The sequence below is a fragment of the Ostrea edulis genome, chromosome 1 (genome assembly GCF_947568905.1).
Source record: "Ostrea edulis chromosome 1, xbOstEdul1.1, whole genome shotgun sequence".
Classification (NCBI taxonomy): domain Eukaryota; kingdom Metazoa; phylum Mollusca; class Bivalvia; order Ostreida; family Ostreidae; genus Ostrea; species Ostrea edulis.
In genome coordinates this window covers 107878124-107903414 of record NC_079164.1, presented here as the reverse complement: position 1 = coordinate 107903414, position 25291 = coordinate 107878124, and the positions used below count along the sequence as shown (strand labels likewise).

Genomic DNA, 25291 nt, shown 5'->3' with positions numbered 1-25291 from the left:
GGCACCTGATCCCACTTCTGGTATATCAAGGGGTCCGTGTTTGCCCAACTCTCTATTTTGTATTGCTTTTACAGCCCAGTAGCTAAGTTCTTCGTTACTAGCTTGAAAATACGGATGTATATTTAATTGCTTTTATAAAATTTAGAAATTCATTTCAAAATTAAGGATTATTTCTCTCACGCATAACTCTTATCCTTTGACGAATTTGACTCCACTTTTTTGGCAAACTGTTTTCCCCTATAATAGCTCTAAAACGTCATTGTTATTTCGGATTTCAAACATTTCGGTTGAGCATCACTGAAGAGACATTATTTGTCGAAATGCGCATCTGGTGCATCAAAATTGGTACCGTATAAGTTTTACATTATATAGAAGTTATGAGATTGATCAATGTTCGTTATCTTAACCATTTATATGGATTGCAAAGAAACATTGTGTATACATGTATTTGGAGTCATTTTTCAATGTTGAAATATGACCCCACCACTTGTCCGAAATGTGGACTGCATAGAAAACATTTTGTACATTGAGGGCCATTTTTCAATGTTGCAATGTACCCTTCCACAAATGATCTCTAAGGGTAATTTTTAACAAGGGTCAAAATTCCATGCTTAAGAGGATAGGTAATTAACGGTGTGGTTCAATTGAAAATTGACCAAACCTCCATTGAAAAAAAGACCCCTGAGGTCGTTTTTGAACGGGGTCACTATTTAATGTTACGCCTTACGTAGTTTGATCTCAATCAGGGGACATGTGAGAGAATTCTATTCGACAGGGGATGCTTACTCCTCCTAGGCACCTGATCCCACCTCTGGTGTGTCCAGGGGTCCGTGTTTGCCCAACTCTCTATTTTGTATCGCTTATAGGAGTTATGAGATTGATTACTGTTCGTTATCTTCATCTTTCATTCAACTCCTTATGCTTGTTACCTGTGGAATATTGGACACTATACTTTGTTTGAGGCTCAACATAACAAAGTTACATATTTTAAGTCGTGTGTACTTTCATGACTGAAGCCACAAAGCTCTATCGTACACGCACGTCCATTGGTTCCTGTCTCCACCGATCCCGATTCACTGTGTATATTATCTCTATGCTGACTCAAAAAATTAAACATTCGGTTGAAGATTTCAAGAAAGTTAGTTTATGTGATGTTTGAGTTTCAATAGTCATATCGTTGCAGATGTTGGTCAAAGTTTTGAGAAGAATTTTTAAAGCAAAAATGGTTGCTGAGTGTTTTTCAAACAAAAGGTATTTTCCAATAAAATATATGGCGTAAAACGCAAGAGTTAACTCATTTATATGCGGCACTACGTTGTGTTTGATCATGCCGAGAAACCTCACTGTTACTGTAACCAGTTCTCAGATATAACACTCACTCAGCAGAATATAGTCCTCAGTTGCTAGTAGCAGTTGGTATTGGATATGAAATTTCATAGTATTGATTGCTAAATGTACAATTCTCTTAATTAGATACAATTAGGTTCATTAATGACTGAAATCGCAGTTAACATGGTCAGCTGGGTATATTTACGAATATCATACAGCATCTTAAAAACTTGAACTTGGCACATTATTTCAGTTATTTATGTCAGCTGATCAAACCCCACACGGGGGTGAAGGATCAAGAACAAAAGAACTTGCGACCAAAATCCTCTTCATTTTTTACGTTGATTAAATTGTGATTTGAATGTGAATAAGAAGAATTTAGCATGCAATAATCTCACAACATTAATTAGGTTGACGAGTTTCTAGAACTATGTAAACGTTTCAGTCATAGTCGTAAGTTCTTTTGTAAAACACGGCCCTGTTTTCTATTTTATGTGGAATGCTACATTAGTATAGATCTAATCAAGAACATCTGTCATGTAGATTCTTCTGTCTGGATCGATGTCTGCTCTTGGTTTTCCTCTCCTGTCACTGGACCTGTCTCTACACTGGTACTTGCCTCCTCTTTGGTGTTATCACTGGAAAGAAAATGGATGCTTTCTGTGACTGGTATCGTCGCAATGGAGCCTTTATTGTTATTTTTCGCAAAAGGAGTATCCGCTGTGCTAAGTTTTTGGATTTTTTTGTCAGAGTGAAATGAATTTATGTCCGTATTCGATTGATTGTTCTCTGGTGATTCTGACAAAGACACGATTTCATCCTTTGTAGTACTAGAAGTGACTGTTGCAGATGCTGACAGGTTTCTTGCTAATGGAAACGTCCTTTTCCGTATATCTCTCTGGAACACAACGTAACAAACATGAATATTTTGTGCATGCATACATGTAAAAAAAAAAAAAAAAAAAAAAAACAACAACAAAAAACCCCAAAAAACCCAAACCCCCCACAACAACAACAACAAACCCAAACAAACAAAACCACAGGTGTGCTATAACTCGGATTAAAATATTTGTAATAGTAAGTATCCAAGAACTGTTTGATTTTGTTTTGGTAGTTAAACATATTTAGGGTTGTTTCACATTCATTCCAATTTCAAGAAAATTATTTACTCATGTGGAGATGTCGCCAGGTTTAGGTGAAGTGCCAACAATGTTGACCTGTGCACGACGCCTCTTTTATATCGTGTCAGTGCCTACTGTATCAATTCCATCATATGTATTTGAAATTCTGTTAATACTGATATTAACGAAGTACTGGTCTATTCAATGCATGCAAGGAGAAAACGGTGATTTTCTGACTGGTAGATGTGCGCAAGCGCGCGGGAAACATCACAGAAGAAGAGGATTTGCTTACAATATGTATTGTCGTATTAAAATGATTTTACGTTAAACATACATTTTAACTCCCCATTAGTGACGTCACAATATTAGTGGAATATTCTCGAAGGGACGTAAAACAAACGAACAAAGGCATAAAGTGTATAACTTTTTATAGCTTGATAAAAAAACCCATATATTTCAAATACCTATAACAATATCCAACGAAAGAGTAATAATACATCGTCATAATGGCTAATTTCCTTTTAAAACTTGAATGAAAATATAGATAGCTGCAAGACATATACTCCTTTTTATAAAAGAGGATGTCTCCGTGAAAAGCATGCAAAATGGTCCAGCAGCAAAATTCTCTGTTTGGATTCAAACTTTGTTAGTAATATCTAGATAGTGTGAATGATTGAACTTCTGAAATTTTTTATTCTGATCATTCTACTTTTACAAGGTTGTAGACCCTGGGGCGCGTTTTACAAAAGAACTTACGACAAACTTTACTTACTGGAATTTTCAACTATATTGTAATTTATTCACTCTGAATGCAAGATATTTCTTTAAAGAAAATATTGAAAATTAGCCTCAGAAAAGTTTTAATTCATTCATTTAAAGTAATAACTGTATAATACGATTTAAGACTTGCGACTTTGTCGTAAGTTGTTTTGTAAAATAGACCTTCTGTAACAAGATTTTAAGTCAAATATTACTGGTTTTTGTCCAACTTTGGAGATAAATCAAATGAAATCTTAAATAATTGTTGATATATTTTATTTTGCAAGTTAATAAATCAGATAAGCACTTCTTCTAATTACAGTAAATATGGCTGGCATCCATCCTGTTTAAGTGCAAAAAGGTAATGAAAATGACATATTGTCATATTTTGAAAAATATGCAAATTTTCTAAGCTTTAAAAATACCCTTACAGTCATAGTGGAGAATTAAACTTTAAAAAATATTTTGCTTATTTTTAACCAATCTAACCTAGTTGCAAACCCTTCAAAATGATACCATGATCACAAAAATACCACCATCCATTCCATGTACTAGATGTAAAATACGGTCGTCATACATTGAATACCTCAAGTACCTATGTGAAATACCTGTGGCATTTATCAATGACAGTTCAAAATGAGAAGTTACTATGGCAACCGTAGCACCAAAGTTGAACTAAAACAAGAGGTTCATGGGGCACATCGCTCACCTGAGACACCTTGGCCAATATTCTAAGATTTTCTCTATACATATTCGCTTGTAAAACTTAATTCGATCCCTATTGTGACCCTACCCCCTCCCAGACAGGGGGGGGGGGGGCATGCTTTTTACAAACTTAAATTTAAACTGCACTATGTCAGTAAGCTTTCGTGTAAACTTTTCTGGGCCAGTGGTTCTTAATTGAGAGGAAGATTTTTAAAGATTTTTCCTATATATTCCCATGTAAAACTTTTATCCCCTATTGTGATCCCAAGCTACCCCCAGGGGCCATAGTTTTAACAAACTTAAATCTGCATTACGTGAGGAATTATAGCTTTCATATGAATTTCAGCTCTTCTGACCCAGTGGTTCTTGAGAAGATTTTTAAGTGACCAACCCTATTTTTGTGATTATCTCCCTTTTGAAAAGGGCACGACCCTTCATTTGAACAAATTTGAAAGCCTTTCACCCAAAGATGCTTTTTGTCAAGTTTGATTAAATTTGGCCCTGTGGTTCTGGAGAAGAAGTCGAAAATGTGAAAAGTTTACAGACAGACGGACAGACAGAAATACGATGGACAATCAGGTGATCAGAAAAGCTCACTTGAGCTTTCAGCTTAGGTGAGCTAAAAAGCCACTATTGATACTTTTGTAATGTGTGATACAACTGCCAGTCACACCATATACCTAACGTATAAACAGTTTCGATAGATCTACGCATAATAACCCCCCCCCCCCCAAAAAAATTATTGATTGCCTTTCATGAAGGCCACCGTGCAAAATCTACCGAAAAATTTCCATCAAACAAATATTTCAAGAATTTCATTATCATACTTCTTGTTACCAGTTGTTTTCTTATCCTTTTCTGATTTTGTTACAATTTACTATCCCTTTTGGTGTTTAGGACCACCTCTATATGGAGCCGCAGTTTCGTATTTGACATCGTTTTTCCATTTGGCGGGTACATGTAGTTGTAGTTTTAAGGCACAGGAGAAGTCAACGCCACGAGTGGTACAGTGTGTATGTTTGTAAAGTTGTGTGGTTTTTTTTAAAAGAAAGTAATAATTTATAAACAAATAAATAGTGACATTTTATAAGTAACTAGACCGAATCGTGTATGGTAAAGGTTTAATTTTAAGAGGCTTATTCTAAGTTAGATTTGGAACTCTGCACGAGGCAAAACCCGAATATGCTAATAGTAGGCTAGAACTGGTGCTCATTTAGGTATAGCCTACTCTGGATGTGTGTTATGCCAGTTCACTTCTCCAAAGAGAATAATTAATGACATCTAATCTCTCAATATTAAAACCGTAACTTTAAAATGGCAGTTTATTCCACAGGCACCTGAAGTGTGGATACTAGTTTGGATAGATCTTGTGTACATATCCCCCTTCTAGAATGACTCGTAATTATTTGTATACAGAACCAATGATTTATCCAGAATATTGTATCTCCCCACTGATCACCTTCATGAGTCGTTCTGAACACTCATTTTCTACCTTCTGTAAGCTTTGTGAGATACTAGAGTCTAATAGTAATACAGAATACTTTATTTCTAATTCAGAGTCCAAAGTAGACAAACATGAGATGATAACAATGAAGAGAAGAGATGCCAAGTTCCAATAGAATATAATTAATTGATAACCATAACAGTGTGCAACAAATCATGTTTAACAACTAGGAGGCTACTTAGCTGTTTTGAGATCTATTCATGGGGTAGAAACCAACTTTATCGAAGGAATTTCTTTGAATATCTCGTCGGGCTAATGTAGTTCTACTTATGTCTTTCATCTAAACCCTATGCAATCTGCTTTATTTGTTGTATTCTGCCATTTATTTTATCGTACCCGTGCTTTTATGTCCATTGACATTTGACAGCCTCAGAGGAGGTTGTGATCGCCTGTTGTCCGTCGTTTGTCTGTCCATCTGTAAACTTGACATTTTCGACTTCTCCAGAATCACTGGGCCTATTTCAACCAAACTTGGCAATAAGCATCCTTGGGGAAAAGGGCTTTCAAGTTTGTTTACATGAAGGAAATGCCCTCCTTCAAAGGGGAGATAATCACAAAAATAGGGTGGGGTCATTTAAAAATCTTCTCAAGAATCACTGGGCCAGAAGAACTGAAATTTACATGAAAGCTACCTGACGTGCAGATTCAAGTTTGTTTAAATCATGACCCCCGGGGGTAGGTTGGGGCCACAATATAAGGGATCGAAGTTTTACATACAAATATACACGGAAAGTCTTTAAAATCTTCTTCTCAAGAACCATTGGGCCAAAGAAGTTTATATTTACATGAAAGCTTCCTAACATAGTGCAGATGCAAGTTTGTAAAAATCACCCCTATTTTTTAACCCTTACCCCTAAAAAAATTGTGTTTCCGGTAACCTGACTGGGTCAGTCAGGTTACCGGAAACACAATTTTTTTAGGCCTTATCTATACACCAAATTTAAGTTGAATATGTGCATATGCAGCAGAAGATAATGAACAGATATTGAATTATGACAAAAAAGGGTAACATGGCCCCAGCAGGGATTTACATGTATTTAGTGTCTGTAAAGGACTGAAAAACAGGTGTTTTTCCCAACATGATGTGTTAAAATTTCCAAAGGAATTATTTGAAAAAAAAAGTGTTTTCTCAATTTCAACTAAATTTTGATGTTTTTCATAATGTGAATGCCATGGCTCTGGCCCCTGAAATCAAAGGTTAAAAAATTCTTCCTAGCCCCTTCATGGCAGGGCATAAAATGTTTTGTGATTTAGTATATAAATTTTTTTTTGATTGGCATTATTGCTCAGCCTTAACAAGTGAACACTCAATTTCCAAACATCATTGCTGCACTCGCTATTATATTGGTGATATATATCCAGTGATTAATCTAGGATATCCAAGGGAAGGCTACTTCAACTGTAGGTGCAGGAAATAGATGTAGAATAGGAATGAATATTTATCAGCATAGCATACTATTGAATTATCACCCGATTTATGATTTTATATGTGGATAATTGGATCAAGATCCAATAAATTGATGGTATACTTTAATTATAGATGAAACATGATTCCCATAATTGACTATACTTTTATTTTCAGGTGAAACAGGATTTTTATAATTGCACACATCTTTCCAAGAACCATGAACTTTATTGGTTTCCTTAAAATAGTGAAACAATCAAACATTCCTAAAGCAGTGACAGTATTCCAAAAACACAAGCCTTCTTCTCTAGTAAATGCCAATCCATTCAACAGTTTTCCAGCCCATTATTCTTCCAGCTCATATGTTGAACAATTTAAAAGCATCTTTCCAAATGCAAGCCTCTTCAATGTTGCTCCACAACGAGCTGCGTCCTCAACGAATAAATCAAGAGGCAAGAGGTCGAAACGCATAGAAATATCAGTTCCTGAACCACCAAAACATCCCATGGGGGCCTACCAACTGTTTTTTGTGGACAATTATGATAAAATCAAAACAACATTTGAAGCAGAATTGGAGGAAAAAGCTCCTCCTACACAGATAATGACCCATATAGGCAAGATGTGGAGGGCCTTACCAGAAAGTGAAGCCAAGGTGTACAAAGAAAGATCCAAGGAACTCTCTGAGAAATATAAAGCCGAGAAGGCAGCATGGAAAGAAAACTTAACACCATTGCAAGAGGAAGTCATTCGTCAGCAAAAAGTGGATCAGAACGAGGCCAGGAAAGAAAGAAAACTTAAGAAAATGTTTAAAGAAACTGATAAACCTGAACGTCCCAAGAGAGTAACAGCTATCAACTTAATGGAATTGGAAGATTTCGACACATTAGAGGAGTATGAAGATACTGATGATGCACAGGACAAAGTGAAGAAAAGGTTTACCAAGTATGTTCAGGCCAGAAGTGAAAAGTGGAAGTCATTGCCAAATGAGGAGAAGCTAGCTCTGAAAGAAATCGCCAGTGAGCAGAACAAAACAGCAGAACTCAACTATCACAATAGACTTGCTGAGTGGGCACTCAGTATGTATGACGAAAACAATTTGGACATTGTGACGAAAGAGGAAGCCAAAATAATAGTTCATCAGTTAGGAATACCGAAGAGAAGAAGGTCAGCTCTGCAGATTTTTCTGATGTCTGATCTTGGGAAAGAAAAGGGGGCAACAGTATCAACTGCTAAAACAATATTTGATGGTTTATCTAGTGTACAGAGAGAGGACTTCAACAATCAGTCTACAAAAGATAAGGAGAGATATGAGCAGGAATTTAAGGAGTGGATGGATGATTTGAAAGGCAGAGCTCTGGGAACATATGCAGAGGCAATCTTAAAAAAATCAAGGGCAGTCAATACCAATAAAAAAGTGAAGGTGAAAAGCTCAAAAGCAAAAAAGAGCAAGACAAAGAAAGAGAAATCAAAGAAAAAAGGAAAAAAGGGTGAAGCAAACAAAACCGAGTAACTAAGTGAACATTTGCAGTGTAATCCCAGTAACAATGTTTTGAAGTCAGGTTCATTTCAGATCATGGTTGTATGTACTTTGTATCTATGTTTCCTTTGCTTTATAAAAGGAAGATGATGTGTGTATGTATTTTTATATAAATGAGGATTATTTAGTGTGAGGATTGTGAAGTTGATTTGTGTTCATGTACAAGTATACTGGTAATGCATGATGTGCATTTCTCACTTTCTACATCCGACAACCTTTTAAACATGCATTTAGTTCGACTTGGAGGCTGTGCCCGATTCTTTTCGAGTTTATAATGACACCACAACAAAACCATGGTGATGTGACTATGGCACGATCTATTAACCATAAAATTGTCGATAAAGGGCAACACCAGGAAAAATTTAAATGAGTAAGTACTGTAACTGCTTTATCAATAACGAATTGTCACATAACTTATGTCAACATTTGAAGAATTTTCTCAGGAACAGATCTACTAAAATGGTAGTTCTACGTGTGATACAAGCAGAGAACAGGACACTTTTTTTTTTTTTTAGTCCAAAACTTGCCGACAGCCCAAAACTGTGTCAATGTTCGCCGCTTCTATCGCAGGAAGAACTACCATTTTAGTATAGATCTGTTCTTGAGAAAATCCTTCAAATGTTGATATAAGTTATATGACAATTCGTTATTGATAAAAGTGTTATGCATTTGTTTGAATTTTCCCATGTGTTGACTTTCGTCCTCATTTTTCCAGGTGATACGTTATGCCCGATTCGTTGCTGTGTCTTTGCTGGATATTGTCAACTTATGTTTTGGATACTGTTTTTGTTGAGTGACAATGTATGTTTATTAATACTTGTATAACTGATGAGCCAAACCACACAGAATAAACTTTACAAAAACTTTGTGACGTGTTTCTGGAAGACATATAATACACAGTACATGGCTGATTGGTCATGGTCGTAGCCTAAAGTCGTTAACAAGTTCAAAAGCACTGGGTAAATATTCTGGTATTGTTGGAACCTTTTTAGAACCATGGGTAGTGATGCTTAGGTTGCATGTCATGATCGTAGACCAAGGCCATTCAGTGTGTCAAGATCACTTGATGGAAAGTGAAAATGTAGAAGCGTACATTCTAATTGTTCACTTGATATATCCAATAACGTGAATTGCTGATGTGTTGTGTAACATACTATTAATGAAAGTTGTCTATTGTGCTCTCTACACTGAATTGAACTATCTAGAGCATAAATCTGGAAATTTTTGCTAAGATTTATATTTGTTGTCAAATGCATCAACGTGCTCTGAATTTATTTTTGTGAATCAAAATTTCGCTGATCATCGATTCCAGGTTAAGTGACGATGGGTTTGTAGATGAAAAAAAAAAATAGATGTACTGTATACTGCAGGTTCAGTGTCCTGTGGTCACACTAGTGACTAGGTCCAATGGTAAAGAACCTGCCTAGAGATTCAGTCGAGCTTCTTGTCTTTCATGCATGATTGACATACACTTAAATAACTGACAATGCCCTCTGAATGAATAGATTATTTTCAGATCTCTTAAAATATTTCAATTACACATTTATCTTCAATTAGATCAACAATTCAATTATTGCACACAAATAAATGATATTCTGTTGCTGCAAGCTAATTACTTGTTGATTTTCATTTATTTGCAATAATTTGTTGCATGTTAAAGCTGTCAGAGGAACTCGTTGAAAAATAGCAAGTCAATGTAGCAGATTTCTTGAGGCCAAGATTTTTAAAAAGAGCTTTCATTATAACAGCTCAGCATATCCAAATAGGATAAAAATTGTATACTGGATCAAACGTACCATAATTTATTTGTTGATGGGGATACTTTCTGAATGTCACATTCGTAAACATAAACTAGTGTAAAATGACAATTGAGAAAAGAAATCAGCAAATGTTCCTTCATAAATTTCCAAAATCTAGGAAGAAAACCAAATCTTTAGAAAATATCTTGCGAATTTTCATTAAAATTATTCAGGTAGACCATTTGCCAACTTCAAATTTTCTCATGGGAAAAAGTAACGAGAAGAAAGAAAATGGGGACTTCTCTCTTTATTCATACATATACATATTCTGTACATATGTCTCGAGAATTTTACATCCTCTAACTGCATTAATTTTGTAAACATAAATGATGAGTACATTTGACAAATATTCAATAAAATTCCTCGAATCCTTTCTACGGAGGAAGAGTAGCATTGTGGACGAGGGGCTTTGAGGGCCTTTGCTGTTTTCTTTTCGTTGCCTTTATTTTTCACTTACATTTACAGATAGTTCTCCAATTCTCTTAGCTTGCCCTTTCTCCTTATCATATGCTTTATCCATTTTTCTCATCATTCTCATAGGATCTAAAAATTCATTAATATATGCAATGACACGGTTTTATTACAGGTACATGCATAGCAATATCAATAATGATTCTTTGAATAAGACTGGTGTCGACTCTCTGTGTTCACTTCTTACCAGAATCTGTAAAATAAAATGTGCTGTTTGTCAACAGGAACTGATTGGATCTTGGATTTTGTGTAGAAATAATAACAGACCTTGTGACATTTCATTTTTTACTACATATATATATGGAGGCACATATATGTTCCAAAGGGCACAAAAAGATGCTGGGGTAAATGGACAGTTGTCTTCGAACACAAGTGATTTCAGAATCCATAGAAAAACCAGTTGGCAAATTGCATACTGTAGTCGAACTTTGTACAGTAAAAGTTTTAATTCTGTGAGGGGACGAGAAACAGTTAAAAAAGTTGTAAAGGGTTAGCTTCAGCAATTTAATATTCTCTACACAGAGTTGTCTCCCATTAACACTCCCAAATGCTCTACTGTGATGATCAGGATTTTTAAGGTTTGATCTACATTGTACATGTCATTCTAAATTGAGAATTCCCCGGTAAATTACAAAATACAAATTCCAAATTGTACCAATCAACTCTAACACTCCAACTTTCTTGTGCTATTTTTAGGATTATTTCCTGGATGTACTGCGTCAAACTACTGTGACACATACATTAAAGAAAACAAAATAAAAATCATGTGTGAAAAAAGTGAAAAATACTTGGCTAAAACGCAAAACAACTACAGTTATATAAAAGAAAACAGTTGAAAGCATCGTCACATTTACCACTAAATAATTTATCAACAGAACTATATTAAAACCGACCATTTTGAATTCATCAAGTGATAAAGAACGACGGGTACAAATATACTGTATTTACCATGTTTTGACAATAGTGTAGGTGAAACTGAGAAAGCCAGCACAAAATGCAAATGTGAAAGAGATGTATAGGTATTGGGGTCAATTCCTACATGAGAACCACTAGCTGATCACATATGATAAGTTTTCCTTTTGGTGAATTTCAAACCCCACTATAAAAGGTCTCGGGGAATATTGCTTCCTTCTATATAGAAATTCTCTGACATCAGATTCTCAAAATTGTTAACCATATACTGTGGCTGCACAAGAGTATAACCACCATTTTTAAGGTGGAACATCTTGAATGAGCTGATAAAGTTGATCTGATATAAACTGCACTGCAATAGTTTTGGATGTGCTGACAGCATGCACCGGTATTTAATATTTGCTTCAGATCATTTGTGTAAAAAAGTGATTCCATTTCATAAAGGAAGTACATTTTGTATAATTCAAACCAGACAGACATAGGATGTGATTCGATTTAATCACTATGCACAAAAGTATGTGATCTGTCACTGTAGCAAGTTGAAATGGAGAACTCTACAGTGTTAAAAAATTATGTTAGCTTGAATAAATATCATGAAGTTGACCATAAACTATCATGATTAACAAGCATTCTCTAAGTATTGCATAGCAATACACACCCCTTACTGGTCCCAAATCAAGTCGTTTGTGAAATATTCTGCATGCGGTCCCCTTCTAAATTGAAATGTATTGTCTTTTGCATAAACTTTAATTGAATTGATATTCAAAACATATCAAGGATTATCTGCAAACAAAGAGGTCTTGATCGTCGCACTGAACAACTCTTCATTTGCATCCTCAGCCTCAAGTTCTGTTGCTTTGTTAGGAAACAAATGTGTTTAAATAATAAAAAATAGAATTAAAAAATCTATTACATCATTTCTATACTCCCATCAAAGAAGGGATATGTATTATGGTAAAGTGTCGTCTGTCTGTCTGGAACTTGTAGGTGAAATGAACAGCAAGTTCCATGATCTTAAAACTTGTGCATTTGATAACCATGATGAAAGAAAGCTACTGTTGTTTTTCAAGGTCAAAGGTCAAGATTGTAGGATCAGTTAATTGTAACCAGAATACAGACTGAGCTAATGGAGCCAGGATCTTATAACTTGGTACATTTAATCACCATGATGAGAGGAATATGCCTATTGTTTTTCAAAGTCAGAATCCAAGATCAAGGTTGTACATGTAGTATCAGTTAATAGGAAAACCTTGTAGACAGGATACATACCAAACCGTTGGGGATAGGACTGTCAAATTTCGTGCACATACACCTTATGTCAAGCGGAGGATGTGTTTCTCAAGGTCAAGGACATAGTATCACCAAGTAGAAAATTTTTGTTTTCGTTTTCCAGAATTTTTTCCTTATGAATACAGGTATTGCCCTGAAATGTTGTCACCACCTCCCTCTCAGAGAAATACATAATCAGTTCATATTCCAACTTGATTGGTGCACCGTACCCTACTTTGGGGCACATTCAACTTGATTGGTGCACTGTGACCTACTTTAGGACTAAAAGTAAGTCAAATAGTTTTCTGGACTTTTTCTTATCATTGATACAGATATTGCATTGAAGGTCTAATGGTACCAAATTTCAGCTTCCTTAAACAAATCACGATTGAAAAAAAGGTACAAAACCAAGAGGAACTATTTGGCACAAAGTCCCATAAAATCTTGTAAAAATCACTTAACTGTCACAAAACTTAAATTTGATTTGTAAACATACAGTGGTAAACAACATACCAAATTTCAGCTTCCTAAATTTAAGTCCAGAAAACTAAGTTGTGACATGTATAAGGACAGGCAGACAGAGTGTACACTAGCAGTCCCCTTCAAGGTAAGGAACTAGTAATTCCTTGCATGTCTGTAGTATGTAGTCCGTAGTCCTTAGTATATAGTATGTAGTATGTAGTCTGTAGTATCATATGTAGTCTGATGTATTACCTTTTCTGGATGGTCTAATCATTTCAAGTAATCTGCGTGGCAAACCTCTGCTGCTCATCACAGGATAATCATCTTCTTCATCGCTATCCATCATGTGCGGATGATGCCTCATCATCATCTCCATCTCCCGCATCATCATCGGGTCACTGCGATACATATCATGTGCCATCATGTCCTCGTACATTCCCATTGGAAACCTTGATCTACCGCTATCAGAAAGAAAAATTTAGCGATTGATTTTCAAAATCATCTATTATCCCAGTGTGTGGCAGACATTCATCAAACATCATCCAAAATGTTTTCCCCCCATCACCATTCAATAGAACTTCTCTTTCCTTACCTGTTTGGCTTTGTTATATATCCACCACCTGGTAGAGGATTCTTCTGTTTGGCTTCACCAACAAGCTTCAAAAGTAGGTCTTGATTTTCTGGTCTACAAATAAGTTGTAAGCTTCATCTCAAAATAGATCAATTTATTTATTAACATTGAAACCTTTCAATACTTTACTCAAAACTTACTACTGCAAGCACATTATCATTTTTGAAATCATGTATTGCACAAAAATAATTATATTCTCGACTGTTCTGAATTACAGTATTACTGATTTACTATATATGAAAAACTGCACTGTAATGGTAGATCTTACTTCATCATTTCAAACTGAAGACCGTACTCTGAATTCAGGAGAGAAAGAAGAAGGACGGGGTCTTTTGCCAATTTGATGACCTCTGGATCTAAAGTTGTTAGACTCAGAGGATTACTTGTACTGCCAGATTCGTAGGTTCTCATCAAAGTCTCGAACATTCGAGGATTTTCCAGAGCTTTCTTCACTCTGTGGAAACTTCCTGTAGATTAATTACAGAAATGATTATTGGCAGTGTAGAAGGGTTTAGTCAATATTAGTTGGAGATTAATTATTAAAATGATTATTGATAATGTGGAAGGTTTTAGTTGATACATGTAACAGATTAAATTGCAAATGACTTTCAAGCATGTCATCACTTAAGAATTTTTCAGCAAATAATCAATACATGTATTGGTAATAGGTTGTGTGTCTTTTGATAAGGGTGTTGTAGTCAAATGCAGTGGATTAAATGTATTGCCTGTGTAGAAAGCTTGGACTATTTAAACTGCATTACGTAATAACAGATTGAACACACAGGTCTTTAATAAATGAGTAAGGCAGATCTTCCCATCAGTTCTAGAAAACTGACAAGTCAGAACGGACGCCATAATGAGTACTTCAATATAAAACATTCTAAGTCCCACAACCCCATGTAAACCAATAAATCTGAAAACCTTCTCAAGTAATCTCAAGCTACTGCATACCCTAAAATGTGCTATTATCTTATTAATATATTGTATTATAAAACTCTAGTCTCATAAAAAGTGCTATTATCTTATTGATACATTGTATTATAAAACTCTAGTCTCATAACTGTAACAATAAAGCCAATGAGTCTGAATATCAGTGATTTTTCTACATTTTTTACAAGGGTCCTCAAGACTTTCGAGTTGGAAAAAATTGTCAACATTTCAGTCAAATTGGGAAAAATCATATCAAACATTTTATTATCTTTATTTTACACATCTAATTTTCTTTAACCTTCTAAAAAATTTCAACTATTCCATCCAATCATCATTCCCATAACTTTTTGTTAAGTCTTATGTATATAATTCACATCGAATGCTTATTTTTTTCAAATACGTTTTTCTTCAATAATTTTATCATTGGGAAAAATGCTAGCTAAATTGGGGGAAAATTGAAAAATTTTAGGAGGGGAAAGGGCCAAAATTCGGACCCAAAATGGGCCTAAAAAAATCAATGAATATCAAAAATCAATGTCCTCTGCCTCATCAATGTATATGTATAAGATTTCCCAAGGAATCTTACAGACACACAGAGTGATTATTACAGGGCACCTGCCATATGGTGGGTCCTAATGATGGGTCCCCAAAAATATTGTCCTTCATTAGTTGAAATAAACAAAGTTGTTATACACCTTCATTTTCTTTCCCATATAAAACTAATGTGATTTAGAACAAACATTTTAACTGTTAAACCAATTCTCAAACTCATGTCTATTGACCGGTCAACAGTTTACGAACTGTTGACTGGGCAATAGTCTGCATTCTTTCCATTGGCTACGCAAGTCACATGATTATAGGTCTGCTGCTTTGCTTATACAATGGCGAGGTTCAATGGTTTAACTGACGATGAAATACAGTAAAATATCTGTATCTCGAATATGGTTTATCTCGAATACCCCGCTTGAGTCGAAGTCGACCGCCGGTCCCGGCCGTTTTCCCTAATATGAATGATTAAAAAAAACGTCTGATATTTCGAACACGGTAATCTCGAATTCTCCGCTTATGTCGAAGTATTTTCAAGGTCCCATACCCTAAATTCACCTGGTTTATCTCGAAGTGCAGTCAATTTTCCGCTCTGCTTACCATACCTGTCGTCGTTAAGTCTCACATTCACACCCGCGGCTACATCAATTATAATTTATGACCGCTAATCCACGCTCGCCTTTTCCGAGTAGATCCGAATCCAGGGATGTTATTTTGAATGACACACACTCTATCATTAACATGTGGGTTAGATAAACGCACAAAATAGTCGAAGTAAGCTTGAAGGTATGCTCTTAATAACGATAATGCATTTAATAATACCCGCTTCATCATTAAAACTAGTACAGAGAAAACAAGAATATTTATTTAATAAACATTTAAAAGTTTTTTTTTTTTTTTAAATCCGTCTTTTTTGTTTCTTACGTTTCATTACAACGCAATAACTACATCCCAGTCGAGCCTGGACATCAGTAGACTTAAAGTAAGCATACAGGCAAGATTATTTTAATTTTAAAACACATTGTGAATTCAATTGGATGTTTATATATACATGTATTAAAAAAAACCGAAATGTTTGTATTAGAAATTCCACAATATAAATTTATCAACTTGTATTAAACTATAAGAAATGGCAACGGGGTTGTTGTTTGTAATGCAAATCCTATACTATACATCACATATCCTCCTTCCAAAAAAAATATTCAAGATCGATTTTGGATATCTTGAACCCCCGGATGTCTCGAAGTTTTTTCGAGGTCCCTCGGACTTCGAGATAGAGATATTTTACTGTAGAGAATTTATTAGATGAAACGCTAAGCAGGAATACGAAAAATGTAATGATTGATTATTAATTCGGATATTGGGTATGTTTTCTTTTAAACTAGCCTAGTGGATACGTTGTTAAATGTTTGCAATTATACTGTCTTGTTAAAAGTTCAAAGTCAACAAACCATGTGCATCTTGTAAAAACAACCTTTAAAAAATGAACTACAGAGATACTAAGCTGTGAAAATATTTTCAAAACATCTATAAAATTGTTTTACGAAAACTTTGACATTGGTAATAGAACCCTTCAATGGCACATCATATTTCATGCAACTTTAATTTTTCTGCATAACAAAAATTATGGTCTGGATAAATATTTTTTTAACTTTAGTACAATGACCTTGGCCAAATGACCTCAGTTCAGGGTCATGATTAAACAAACTTTGTTCCTAATATAATCTTCTAAAGTCTCTTCATTACAAAGTTATGGCCCTGCCATAAAATTTGACAAAAGAAGACAGATGGACAGAGTGATTCCCATGTATACCCCATTAACTATGTTTGCTGGAAGTATGAGTAAGAAATAATTTTCATTTTTGAAAATACACGAGGGTATGAAATGTGACACTTTATGCCAGAATACTTCATGAAAAGTATGCTAGCATGAAGCATTGCTGTTCATACCCACATGTATTTTCAAAGATGATTTAATATTTACATTTCACTTTCATTTCTGTTGTAATATTCCCTGCCATTAAAACAGTGGTACTATATGTATAGAGATTCATACACACACTGTACACATATATGAGGAAAATGGCTATCATTTCAAATGGTAGAGATATCAAAGGTAAAAACACTGGAAAGGTAAATATTGACAACACCAGTCCCCTTAATTACCTCCTTTCTTCAGCTCCATGATATGAGGATGTTCTCTATTGGTTTTTTCTACTCTCTCTCTTCGATGTGTTCGTGGAGTTTCTATGTTGTTGTGAGCCCAGTCAGTTTTACCATACCGTCCTTTTTTTGAGATGCTTTCTAGGTCTTTAATGTGTGCTTGTTTCCAAGCCAGTCCCCTTTCCTTTGACATACGTAAATGTATTCCACTAACATTTCTCCAAAAGTCATTTCCTGGACACAATATCTCTTTCTTAAAAACTTCATCCTCATCTAAATATCTCTTTAATTTTTTATCACTATTCAGTATCGCTTTATACTTCGAATCCAGGTTGAAGAAGTCTTTACAATATTCACTGCGAGCTACAAGTAAGGCTAGGGGGTCTCGTAAAAGTTTTCTAAATGTCATTTCAGCTTGTGTCATATCTTTTTTAAACAGCACTGACTGAACTGGTCCTTCGTCTTCCGTTTCCATGACCTCAGGCGTCTGGTGACCTTGAGAAGTGGATTGTTGTTGTGTTCCTGCGGAAGTTGACACATTTGTAGAGGTGGATGACCTTTGACCTGAAACTTGCTGACCTGACGAAGGACCTGGAGAAGGCTCTGGTTCAGGTAGATGATCAATGTGACTGGTGTAGATATAAGCAAGGTCATCTGGTGGCTGTAAAATTATCAGATTTTAAAACAGAAATGAAATTAGCTAAACGGCAATAGTGGACTCTTGTACAGTGCATCATTTGCTCCAAACCGTTTACAAATGTTTTCTAACATGCCCTAGCATCTTGTCTTATAGACTTATAATGATACAGAAGATATGTATTTTTGTCTGATCTTTTAGTTGAATATGAAGATGTCTATGTAGATTTCATCCCATTTAGCAAATTATATACGATTTTTGCTTATCTGTTTTGAAGGGTACCCATGACCATGTGTTTAATCAAAAGAGTTCATGTTAAAATGTTATTCGTTTGTTATGTCCAGCATTGCCACTTACCACGACAATGTTTATAATATAAACAAGTCATGTAGACACTCTAAATGATTAAAGTACACATGTATGTATATTGTACAAACAACATAACTTTATACACATTCATTATTGTATTAATGTAAATATGTAGTATTAATTACTTTGTTTCAATAATCTCTGAAAGGAAGAAATAAAGCTCGAATGAAAAAATGAAACTGGCAACAATCTATTTGTGGTCTATGATATAGGCATATTAAAAGTATTCATTTTTATGAGCACCAGGCTACAATATTGTTTTAAAAGAATGTTCGATTGATCCAAATGGGACTAGCATCATGAATTTCAAATACTTTGTGCACCATCGAATATTCTATTCAAAATACAATTTACTGTTAAATTCGGACTATGCATGCTGTAAATCACGTGTAGTAGAATTTCTCCACGCTAACATTTAAATGTACTCACATAAGATTCCTTTATTTCCCTTCGTACGTTTTTCATTGCAGTACTTATATTGTATTTGAATTCTTTATCATATTGTCCTTCAATCTCCTTCTTCAAGGCTATAAATTGGAGAAATTTACAGTTATTTTTATGTTGGTAAAAATGTTTAAAATTATTTCTCAAAATTTTTTCCAAAGAAATTCAAATGCCATGATTTCATTATCCGACTCTTAAGCTCACTTCCAAAGGACGGCCTCTGCGTAGGTTTTTGGTGCCAGCATCTGGTCATCGTCTTTGTCAGGAGTGGAGGGCAGCCGGTTGGAATAAGACTACAATCGGGCCGCTGTCCACTTAAAACTGCTGAACGAACCAAGCTGTCTATCGCATCTGTAAAAACAATAGTGGAATGCATAAATTGATTTAATGTTTTATACATATCAGATGATGATGAATTTATATTCCTTTATTCTTTGCTAAAAACAACTGAAAAATGGTTAAATTTAAGGTTTTAATTATCCCTTTAATACCCTTATCCTTACATAACATTTCAAAAATGAATGAAAGTCATAGCAAATGTTGCCGGACAACCAGAATGACTCATTACCTCTCTTATCTTAGAATGCTGTTTGTCTTTCTTGCATTTGATGTTATATATATGGCAATAGTCACAGTTTTCATTCTTGTTACAAACACCAGTCTGACTAAAGCCAGCCCATACTAATTAACGAAGTGAATTAGTAGGGACTGGCTTTAGTCAGACTACACAAAGACTTACTTCCGTATGGGACGGCTCCTGTTAACATCTCCCAGATACAGATGCCAAAGCTGTAGATATCGTAGAATCTGTCAGAAGGTGTATTAATGTTGCTCCACACCTCTGGGGGCACATGTGACACTGTGCAGCGACGCCCACTTGATTCAGCATTCTCTGTCCTCCTGGTGGCTGTCATGGTCACAGTTTTCCACTCAGACAAACCAAAGTCTGAAACCTGTCAAATTTGTGTTTTGATTACATTATACATTGTAGCTTGACATGTAAACTAATATACTGCAGCTTTTAAAGTTTTCCGCAGTCCAATCACATTTATGGACTGCATTCTACATCATTTTCTGCAATGTCATTGTTCTTCTTATGAATATAAAGCAACTTAATTTTATGAACCAGTGGCTCAAAGGATGACTATACAACACTAGGTAGATAATAAGTGCACAGGGATCCTTTTACTAGATAGATACAGAAATTGATTGATATACCTTTGCATGCATACCACCATCTAACAAAATATTGTCTGCTTTCAGATCTAGATGAAGAATGACGGGATGGCGGGAATGAAGAAAATCCATGGCTGATGAAACCTCCATCACAAATCTCACATACAAGGGAAACTGTGGACTAAACTGTTTCCGAAAATCAACAAGGCTCCCAAGTGGCATGTACTCCAGAATGAGCGAGTAATTGTCTCTCTGCATCACTAGACCATGTAATTGAAGGATTCCGTCATGTTGACAGAACTCCATCAGTTTCTTGGCTTCTGCTTGCAGCACATCCAAATGTCTGAATGATATATTAAATCAGCAACATTTGAGATTTAGAAAAACATTCACTGCATACATGTGTATTTTGTGATGCAGTTGTACTATATCTATACAGGTTAGAAAGCATTGAAATGCTGTAAAAAACCTTTACACAAACAAGCAAGATTGTTAACCCTACTTTTTAGGTAGATGTCCATTGTTGATCAGAGTTTTGACAGCGACATGACCAAACTCTCTGTGCTTCCCTCTGAAGACAGTTCCATATCCTCCTCTGCCAATAGGAAGGTTCTCTAGTTCCAATTCACTCTGATCAACTATAGGAATGTTCATATCAGAATCAGACATAGCTGCAAAGACTACAAATAGAAAACAATTAATTAAATTAATTTGGTGTTTCCCTTACATTTACACATCAATTTAAAGTCACAAGATACTTTTGCTTATCTACACTCCTTAAATTAACAAGATGTGTTTGTGAAACACAAATGCCCCCGATAATGGCCAATTCTGAAGATGGCCAAGGTCACAAGGGCAAATATCTTGGTACCAGTAGAAAGATCTTGTCACATGAAATGCTCATGTGCAATATGAAAGCTCTAATATTTACCATTTAGAAGTTATGACCAATGTCATTTTTTAAAAAGTAGGTCAAATGTCAAGGTCAAAAGGTTTAGTACCCACAGAAAGGTCTTGTCACAAGGAATACTCATGTGAAAAATCAAAGCTTTATCACTTACTGTTCAAAAGTTATTAGCAAGGTTAAAGTTTCAGACAGAATGACAGAATTACAGACAGGACAAAAACAATATGCCCCCCCTCCCTCCCAATCTTCGAGGGGCATAAAAATGACCAAATAAAGTATCATGTAGCATAATTTATGGCACATGTCATCTTAGCAGTATGCCAAGTTTTGATAATGATAACTTATAGATTCACACAAATGATAAGACATCTACCTCAACAGTCCAAACAAAACAACCTCTGGGAAATAAGTCCCTTGAGCATTTCAGGAGAAATAGAGAGGAAAGAGGGAGGGAACGTACAATTTGATTCTTTGAACATGTTGAATTGACGACTAGTAAATACTATCAGATTCTTATTGGTCCAAACTGAATATATAAATAAAATTTGGGATATATGCTTTATGTTCAAATATCAAATTAAATTAATGGAAATAAAATAACTAAATGAAAAGGAAACACATTGTTTGCCTAGTTACAGTTCACAAAATCTCACACATTCTCAGTGGCACAATTGGCGGGATACCCAAGTTGTTGATTTTCCGAGTAAAATCACAGGCACCTGAAGTATGGATATTACTACCCCCCCCCCTTTTTCATAATTTTTTTTGGAGTGGCAATAATTTCTCTGAAATGTATGAATTCCCAGTCTATCTCATCCCTCTTTTGATTCATGTAATCGTTTCACGCTTTTTGTAAGCTTTAGAGATTGGCCTTCTACCGGTATAATAAAATACAATGTAAAATTGTTTACAATGCATGGGAATATTCATATCATATATATAAATAGTTTATTGTCATTGTTAGAGAAAATAATGCTTCATTTCTTGTGAACCATTTGGCATGCCATGTCTAAGCTTTTCCCCCAAGGTCTCCAATGCATGACCAAACTGCGAATTGAGTCTTAAGTGGTAAAACAATTACATACATATATTAAATAATATATACACACTCATTCAGATAATACCTTTCAAATTTTTCTTTAAAAGGTTAGGAACACTTCCCCTATAGCAAGATATTCTTGCTAAAATGCTATTATCCCTCTTTTGCGAGAAAGAAAACATTACTATAAACAGGTATTTTTCTTGTTTTTATTGAAAATAATGGCAAATTCCGTGCAATGCTGAATAAGTGCGACACATACTCAACATGACACAAATTGTCTCCATAAAATTGACACCAGTCAAGATATTCCATATCAACGTTGCTGCGCAAGAAGGAAGGAGGCTGAAATCCAATGCACATCATGAGCACTTTTGTTTTGATTTATATATTTGCAGAAGCAGGGTTGAAACTTAACTAAAATTTTCAGGAGCCATGTGGGCTCCCGAAATGTTATTTCTGGGAGCATACAACAAAACATGCTAGCCCAAATCTAATAATTATAAAATATAATGCAAGAAATCCATTCACATCACAGGCAATTATATTGCTCAGGCTCGAATTTACTATTAAAGAGTAAATTCGAAACCAAGCAATATGATTGTCTGTGATGTGAATTATGGATCATATATTTTGTGTGCGTTTGTTTCATTATACCGTTTGAATGCACAGGAATATTTAGAGTTTGAAAATAGGTTTCCATACTTTTTTAAAAATCTTATATGATACGTGTATACTCTTTCACAGAAACATTCATTATCAAATTATTTGCATTCCAGCTCCAATATTTTTTCAATTTGTTCTGCTGTTGCTTTCTTTGTACTAACAGTAACAGTAGCATTCTATTTTTTCATATCCTTATGGTATAATCATCATGAAGACTGCAATTGTGCTCTTTTTTTGGCCAGCTCAAAAACTTCCTGCTGTTTTGACACCAGCGATCTTTCCAATCAATTTGGTTAAAACTCGTGCATGGTTTACTTTCGACTTAGATGTGGTCTCCAAAACGCTTTAAATTAAGCTTGTAAATAACTCTCGGAAAAGTGTCTGGTTGCATAAAATAAACTGATTACCAAACCTGATACAATTATGATCAATTCCTGTTCACAGAAATCATTCACCATATGGGCAAGCAAGACAGCAAATTTACTCGCCCACACAAAATTTTACTCGCAATTGGCGAGTTCTAAGTTTAAATCCTGAGAAGTATCTGACACTTTAGCATTTTTTCTTCTTTTCACATGAAACACAAAGAGTTGTACTTCTCGGGTATTTTTCTCGGTTGTACATGATATATCTACTCTTGATAAATTGTGTTTTCACGAGAATATCTTGCTATAGGGGATTTAACCCCATCACATGAATTGACAAATTTAGTTAAATATGTAACAAGTAAAATATAATACACGATATTTCCATTTACAATAGATAAGATAAGATAAGTTTATTCCAATTTTGGGCCCAGAGGGCATAACAGTAAGTCATTTTATAAAGAAGGAAATTCAAAAAAGAAAGAAAGTTTACAACATTAACTACAGGTTACATAGACTGCAAACTGCAAGTGGATGCAGCATGTTGGGGAAACAAGTACATACATATATGAATTGTTCATCATGTATATATACAAGTAGATGGACAGTATTATAGCAATATATGAATAATAAACTATAATGATTTTTGCAGTTTTAAAGCATCACTTCTTTTTCTGAAAGTACAATATATCTGTCAGTGTTACATACATATTGTAGCGGACAGTAAAAAGGGAACTTATACTGCCTCGCTAGTACGCTAGCTTTTCTAGTGATGTGGTAGAGTGTCTCTCTTTATCAGATCACGCAAGTTAAGCAATGGCGAGCGTGATCAGCACTTGGCTGGGTGACCGCTACATGTTACATATTGGTGGCAGCGTAGTGACTGATGTTTGGTGGGAGTTAGGCCTGCTTCAGGTAGAGTATTTTTGGAGCTCTGGATTTGTCCGGAAATGACGGTGGTTGTCTTTGGGAACGGCAGATGCCGTTGCTGAGCAGGTGCCAAAAACTCAGAGAGAACTCACACTAAGCTTTGGGACGAAGCTTCCCAGACTGGGGTGAAATGTAACTGTAAGTATAAGGGGAAACTGAACTTATACTATCTCGCTAGCTTTTCTAGTGATGTGGTAGAGTGTCTCTCTCGATTACTTAAGTTAAGCAACGACGAGCGTGATCAGCACTTAGCTGGGTGACCAATACCATTTAGAAATTGGTGGTAGCATAGTGACTCTGGTGTTTGGTGGGCCTTCTTCAGGTAGAGTCTCTTCGGAGCTCTGGGACTTTTGTGTCCATGCACAGACGTGGTTTAATTCATCCAGGGACAGCTGGTTGTCGTTGGGAACGGCGGATGCCATTGATGAAGAAGTGCGAAGCATTCAGAGATAACTCACGCTAAGCTCTGGGAAATAGCTTCCCTGAGCAGGGGGAAGTGTAGCAGACAGAATAAAGGGAACTTATACTATCTCACTAGCTTTTCTAGTGATGTGGTAGAGTGTCTCTCTCGATTACTTAAGTTAAGCAACAGCGAGTGTGATCAGCACTTGGATAGGTGACCACTACGTTACAATATAAACTATTCTCTTCAGAGAAGTGGACAGGCATAGCTAATGTCTGCATGTCCACTTCTCTAAAGTGAATCTCAAGAGTTGGGAGGCCCACAGTGTAAACAACCACGGAGCTTCGCTCACAACGCTATTATAGTGGTTATTGTTTACAATGTAGACCTTTACAGATGAAACTGCAAACTCCTGTGAAAGAATACATATACACAGTAGCATGAATATAGAGGGCCGGCGCGGGCCGTATATATGTATACATAAGGCATTATCATATATGACAAGGTTCTTAAAGTTGATTCTTGGAATATTTTTGCAATATCATACAACAGCTAAATAATCACATTGCACACTATTCTGCAGGCAAAGACGAAGTGCGCTACTGAAGTTAACAATAGAGATCTTACGTGAAGTTGCTGCACAATACACATTTATCCTCAATATATATATTTCGTGGAATTTCTAAACCTATTTATAGCCAAAATAGGACGCTTCCGCTTAGAAATGTTTTTCACAAAACGCATAATGTGGAAAAATTCTTTTGGGGAAAATTTCCATGAATTTCAATAATTTTGTATTAAAAATATATTTA

General features: G+C 35.4%; 3 protein-coding genes across 6 annotated transcripts in view; 1 reads left to right on the top strand and 2 right to left on the bottom strand.

Annotated features, from left to right (window-relative positions):
• LOC125666820 (receptor-interacting serine/threonine-protein kinase 1-like) overlaps positions 1 to 25291 on the bottom strand; it is a 542042-nt gene that overhangs the window by 7555 nt on the left and 509196 nt on the right. The window lies entirely within an intron of this gene.
• Positions 1122 to 25199, bottom strand: LOC125666796 (receptor-interacting serine/threonine-protein kinase 3-like). 2 transcript variants are annotated; one of them, XM_048900082.2, is made up of 12 exons: positions 25107 to 25195; positions 20672 to 20849; positions 20212 to 20512; positions 19733 to 19946; positions 19198 to 19344; positions 18979 to 19076; positions 17547 to 18204; positions 14173 to 14371; positions 13866 to 13958; positions 13526 to 13734; positions 10617 to 10702; positions 1122 to 2227 (listed from the first exon to the last, which is right to left on the bottom strand). In XM_048900082.2, exons 2-12 carry the CDS (start codon positions 20836 to 20838, stop codon positions 1865 to 1867), a joined length of 2535 nt encoding a protein of 844 aa, XP_048756039.2. In that variant the 5' UTR covers positions 20839 to 20849; positions 25107 to 25195; the 3' UTR covers positions 1122 to 1864. The 2 variants fall into 2 exon arrangements, with proteins under 2 accessions (XP_048756039.2, XP_048756040.2); XM_048900083.2 differs by lacking the exon at positions 1122 to 2227 and having other exon boundaries at positions 10390 to 10823; positions 25107 to 25199.
• LOC125666803 (micronuclear linker histone polyprotein-like) lies at positions 4803 to 9226 on the top strand. 3 transcript variants are annotated; one of them, XM_048900101.2, is made up of 2 exons: positions 4803 to 4918; positions 7001 to 9226. In XM_048900101.2, the coding sequence occupies exon 2, from the start codon at positions 7044 to 7046 to the stop codon at positions 8331 to 8333; it is 1290 nt and encodes a 429-aa protein (XP_048756058.2). In that variant the 5' UTR covers positions 4803 to 4918; positions 7001 to 7043; the 3' UTR covers positions 8334 to 9226. The 3 variants fall into 3 exon arrangements, with proteins under 3 accessions (XP_048756058.2, XP_048756069.2, XP_048756062.2); XM_048900112.2 differs by having other exon boundaries at positions 4816 to 4923; XM_048900105.2 differs by having other exon boundaries at positions 4821 to 4927.

What these genes read in the sequence shown, in the direction of transcription:
- LOC125666803 (XM_048900101.2), top strand. Translation starts at nt 7,044, where the DNA reads ATGAACTTTATTGGTTTCCTTAAAATAGTGAAACAATCAAACATTCCT.
- LOC125666796 (XM_048900082.2), bottom strand. Translation starts at nt 20,838, where the DNA reads ATGTCTGATTCTGATATGAACATTCCTATAGTTGATCAGAGTGAATTG. An exon ending in GCAGAGGCCGTCCTTTGGAA is followed by an intron (nt 19,077 to 19,197) that starts GTGAGCTTAAGA and finishes TCCAATTTATAG; the next exon opens with CCTTGAAGAAGGAGATTGAA. An exon ending in TTGGAGAACTATCTGTAAAT is followed by an intron (nt 2,228 to 10,616) that starts GTAAGTGAAAAA and finishes GTTGTGTTCCAG; the next exon opens with AGAGATATACGGAAAAGGAC.